Source organism: Gadus morhua, chromosome 22 (genome assembly GCF_902167405.1).
Source record: "Gadus morhua chromosome 22, gadMor3.0, whole genome shotgun sequence".
Classification (NCBI taxonomy): Eukaryota; Metazoa; Chordata; class Actinopteri; order Gadiformes; family Gadidae; genus Gadus; species Gadus morhua.
Genome location: NC_044069.1, coordinates 2,118,804 through 2,123,803, shown reverse-complemented (window position 1 = coordinate 2,123,803; position 5,000 = coordinate 2,118,804). Strand labels below are relative to the sequence as shown.

The window sequence follows — 5,000 nt, the reverse complement described above, 5'->3', positions numbered from 1 at the left end:
GGGGGGGGAGAGAGAAGGAGAGAGGGGGGGGGGGAGAGAGAGGGGGGGGGAGAGAGAGAGGGAGAGACACACACTCACACAGAGAGAGACATTCGCACACACAGAAACACACAAAGAGTGAGACACAACGATTATGTCTCTTCGTGTGTGTGTTTGTCTGTGTGTGTGTGTGTGTGTGTGTGTGTGTGTGTGTGTGTGTGTGTGTGTGTGTGTGTGTGTGTGTGTGTGTGTGTGTGTGTGTGTGTGCGTGTGTGTGTGTGTGTGTGTCTCTGTGTGTGTCTGAGTATGTGTCTGTGTGTGTGTGTGTGTGTGTGTGTGTGTGTCTCTGTGTGTGTCTGAGTATGTGTCTGTGTGTGTGTGTGTGTGTGTGTGTGTGTGTGTGTGTGTGTGTGTGTGTGTGTGTGTGTGTGTGTGTGTGTGTGTGTGTGTGTGTGTGTGCGTGTGCGTGTGTTACCGGGGCGGAGCTCTCCCGGTTGTCCCTGGACCGGACCATCCTCCCCAGGACTTCCTGGCCGTCGGTGGAGATGTTTCCCGCTGCGCTGATGGCCTTCTCCTCCACCAGCTGGCAGTCCACCACCACCTGGGCCCGCGTCTTACTGACTGACAGGTGGAGCTGAGGGAGGAGAGACACGTTAAACAGTCCACCACCACCTGGGCCCGCGTCTTACTGACTGACAGGTGGAGCTGAGGGAGGAGAGACACGTTAAACAGTCCACCACCACCTGGGCCCGCGTCTTACTGACTGACAGGTGGAGCTGAGGGAGGAGAGACACGTTAAACAGTCCACCACCACCTGGGCCCGCGTCTTACTGACTGACAGGTGGAGCTGAGGGAGGAGAGACACGTTAAACAGTCCACCACCACCTGGGCCCGCGTCTTACTGACTGACAGGTGGAGCTGAGGGAGGAGAGACACGTTAAACAGTCCACCACCACCTGGGCCCGGGTCTTACTGACTGACAGGTGGAGCTGAGGGAGGAGAGACACGTTAAACAGTCCACCACCACCTGGGCCCGCGTCTTACTGACTGACAGGTGGAGCTGAGGGAGGAGAGACACGTTAAACAGTCCACCACCACCTGGGCCCGCGTCTTACTGACTGACAGGTGGAGCTGAGGGAGGAGAGACACGTTAAACAGTCCACCACCTACTGGGCCTTACTGACCGTCAGGGGGTCAGACAGACAGACAGACAGATAGACAGGCAGACAGACAGGTGGTCAGACAGAAAGACAGACAGACAGACAGACAGACAGACAGACAGACAGACAGACAGACAGACAGACAGGCAGACAGGCAGACAGACAGACGGTCAGACAGGCAGACAGACAGACAGACAGACAGACAGGCAGACAGACAGACGGTCAGACAGGCAGACAGTTGGTCAGACAGACAGACAGGCAGACAGACAGGTGGTCAGACAGACCTTGTGGAAGCTGCCGTAGAAGAGCTTCTTGATGTGCGGTCCTTCGAAGGTCACCGTCTGGAACTCCCCCCGGTAGTCGTTGTTGAAGAACGTCAGCGTCTTCCCTCCGTCTGGAGCCAGATGTGGACAACAGCCAGATGTTCAGAGCCAGATGTGGACAACAACCAGATGTTCAGAGCCAGATGTGGACAACAGCCAGATGTTCAGAGCCAGGTGTGGACAACAGCCAGATGTTCAGAGCCAGGTGTGGACAACAACCAGATGTTCAGAGCCAGATGTGGACAACAACCAGATGTTCAGAGCCAGATGTGGACAACAACCAGATGTAAGAGCCAGATGTTTAGGCCCAGGTGTTCAGAGCAAGATGTGGAGAGCCAGATGTTTAAAGCCAGATGTTTAAAGCCAGATGTTCAGAGCCAGATGTGGAGAGCAACCAGATGTTAAGAGCCAGGTGTGGAGAGCCAGATGTTTAGAACCAGATGTTTAGGACCAGATGTTTAGATCCAGATGTTTAAGTAAAGATGTTTAGGGCCAGATGTTTGGAGCCAGATGTGGAGGGCCAGATGTGGAGAGCCTTACTGTCCAGGATGACGCCCACCAGCGGCTGGTTCTCCAGGTTGAGGATCTCCCAGAGGGCGAAGGGCTCGGGCGGGGTGCTGGAGACCAGCCGGAACATCAGGCTGATGGTGTAGTCAGAGGGGAGGCCTTCTGGGTGGATGAACCTAACACACACACACACACACACACACACGCGCACACACACACACACACACACACACACACACACACACACACACACACACACACACACACACACACACACACACACACACACACACAGACAGAGAGACACACACACACACACACACACACACACACACACACACACACACACACACACACACACGCCTGTCATCACACACTCCAACACTGCCCATCTGTTATCAGTTAGTGTGTGTGTGTGTGTGTGTGTGTGTGTGTGTGTGTGTGTGTGTGTGTGTGTGTGTGTGTGTGTGTGTGTGTGTGTGTGGTTGTACTTGGTAGGCTGTGACAACAGGGCGTTGCTATGCAGGAGGAAAGACGGGAAGGTGTTGAAGGTCCCGGGCACCATGGAAACGCCCGGTACGTCGGCATGGCGACCCTCCACCAGACTGAAGTGCTCCATCATCCTGAAACCTGCCCCAGAGAACAGCCCTCAGAGAACAGCACTCAGAGAACAGGCTCGCCTGGTAGGTAAGCTAGCATCTGATGTAGCCTAGCCTGGTATGTAGCCTAGCCTGGTATGTAGTCATTGACGTAGCCTAGCATGTGATTTTACCTCCTGTATGATGTAGCCTAGTCTGTTATGTAGCCTAGCATGTCTGACGATAGCTAGCCTGCAGGCTGAGTCCTGATTGGTCGATATCTTACCTGGTGTGTTGCTGCCACTCAGAGGGACTGACGGACAGGCTGGAATAACAAGATCACACGTCAATCAATCATGAAATCATGAAATCACTAAATAACCCAATAAGGAATTCACAAAACCACTCAATAACTAAATAATGAAAAACACAATCAATTGTGAAATCAAAAGATCACAAAATAATGTAATCACAAATAAATAAATCTTGGCATCATTTAAATCCTCCTCGTTGACGGTGAGGATGACAGCTGGTTACCGTAGTTTAAAACGTAGAACCAGGTTAGTCGGGACGTTAACCTGGCTAGTCGGGACGTTAACCAGGTAAACATTGACCAGGGCAACGTTAACCTGGTTAACGTCCCAACTAACCTGGATCTACGTCTTACACTACGTTAACCAGGTAAACGCTAACCGGGTTAACGTTAACCCGGTTAGCGTTTACCTGGTTAACGTTAACCTGGTTAAGGTTGTTCCCAGCCCAGCACCAGGCCTGACACGCTCCGGTGAAGACCGGTTTCAGGATGATCTGGTCCGCTAGGGAACTAGGATGGAGGAAGGGAGGGAGGGAGGGAGGAAGGAAGGAAGGGAGCTCACTAGCGGAGGCTGCTTCGCACACGAAGGTGACCAGCTTCTCCTCGATCTTCTGGAAGGCGTCGAGGTCGTCCACGAAGAAGACGTGGCGCTCGCTGGGCGCGCTGGCGATGCTCACCAGCTCACCGTAGTCCGCGTCCGCGAAGCCGATGGCGAACACGATGTGACCTGGGGGAGGGGCCAAACACAGTGACCTGGGGGAGGGGCCAAACACAGTGACCTGGGGGAGGGGCCAAACACAGTGACCTGGGGGAGGGGCCAAACACAGTGACCTGGGGGAGGGGCCAAACACAGTGACCTGGGGGGGGGCCAAACACAGTGACCTGGGGGAGGGGCCAAACACAGTGACCTGGGGGAGGGGCCAAACACAGTGACCTGGGGGAGGGGCCAAACACAGTGACCTGGGGGAGGGGCCAAACACAGTGACCTGGGGGAGGGGCCAAACACAGTGACCTGGGGGAGGGGCCAAACACAGTGACCTGGGGGAGGGGCCAAACACAGTGACCTGGGGGAGGGGCCAAACACAGTGTCCTCCGACCTCTACTCTTACCCCTACACATGTAAATCCCATAATACTGTAACCCCTAGTAACCCCTACACACTGTTCATACATCCCATAATGCTGTAACCCCTTGTTACCCCAACACACTGTCTCTACAACCCAAAATACTGTAACCCCTAGTAACCCCTACACACTGTCCTCCATGCATCCCATAATAGGCGTGCCCGACCTTCCAGCTGCATCTCCTTGGAGACCTTGTTGACGTCGTCCTGGGAGCGGCCGTCGGTCAGGACCACCAGGACGTTGGGGACCCCCCGGCGCATCCCGCCCTCCTCCGTGAAGATGATGTCCTTCACGTGGGCGATGGCACGACCTGATTGGACGGGGAAAAGAGCCAGTCAGCGGGCTCCGCCAATCAACCACAGGCTCTGAAGAAACACAACACTAGCGTGTCTCACTCCTCACCTGTCTGTGTGTTCTGAGGGGCGTGTCTCACTCCTCACCTGTCTGTGTGTTCTGAGGGGCGTGTCTCACTCCTCACCTGTCTGTGTGTTCTGAGGGGCGTGTCTCACTCCTCACCTGTCTGTGTGCTCTGAGGGGCGTGTCTCACCTGTCCAGGTGTGTTCAGAGGGGCGTGTCTCACTCCTCACCTGTCTGTGTGTTCAGAGGGGCGTGTCTCACTCCTCACCTGTCTGTGTGTTCTGAGGGGCGTTTCTCACTCCTCACCTGTCTGTGTGCTCTGAGGGGCGTGTCTCACTCCTCACCTGTCTGTGTGTTCTGAGGGGCGTGTCTCACTCCTCACCTGTCTGTGTGCTCTGAGGGGCGTGTCTCACTCCTCACCTGTCTGTGTGGTCAGAGGGGTGTGTCTCACTCCTCACCTGTCTGTGTTCGGAGGGGCGTGTCTCACCTGTCCAGGTGTGTTCGGAGGGGCGTGTCTCACTCCTCACCTGTCTGTGTGCTCTGAGGGGCGTGTCTCACCTGTCCAGGTGTGGTCAGAGGGCCGTGTCTCACCTGTCTTGGTATTGCCTCCCTTGTAGGCGATGCTCTTGATGGCGTCCAGCAGGCTCTGCTTGTCGCTG

At 55.2% G+C, this 5,000-nt stretch overlaps 1 protein-coding gene across 1 annotated transcript in view; it reads right to left on the bottom strand.

Moving 5' to 3' along the window:
- The window catches only part of col14a1b (collagen, type XIV, alpha 1b), a gene marked incomplete at its 5' end in the record, with an annotated part of 16,982 nt that extends 11,982 nt beyond the window's left edge, over positions 1 to 5,000 (bottom strand). The window contains 8 exon segments of the mRNA XM_030346583.1: positions 455 to 613; positions 1,424 to 1,533; positions 2,003 to 2,145; positions 2,461 to 2,599; positions 2,834 to 2,872; positions 3,423 to 3,587; positions 4,151 to 4,294; positions 4,933 to 5,000. Of these exon segments, the coding sequence (XP_030202443.1) occupies positions 455 to 613; positions 1,424 to 1,533; positions 2,003 to 2,145; positions 2,461 to 2,599; positions 2,834 to 2,872; positions 3,423 to 3,587; positions 4,151 to 4,244 (849 nt within the window).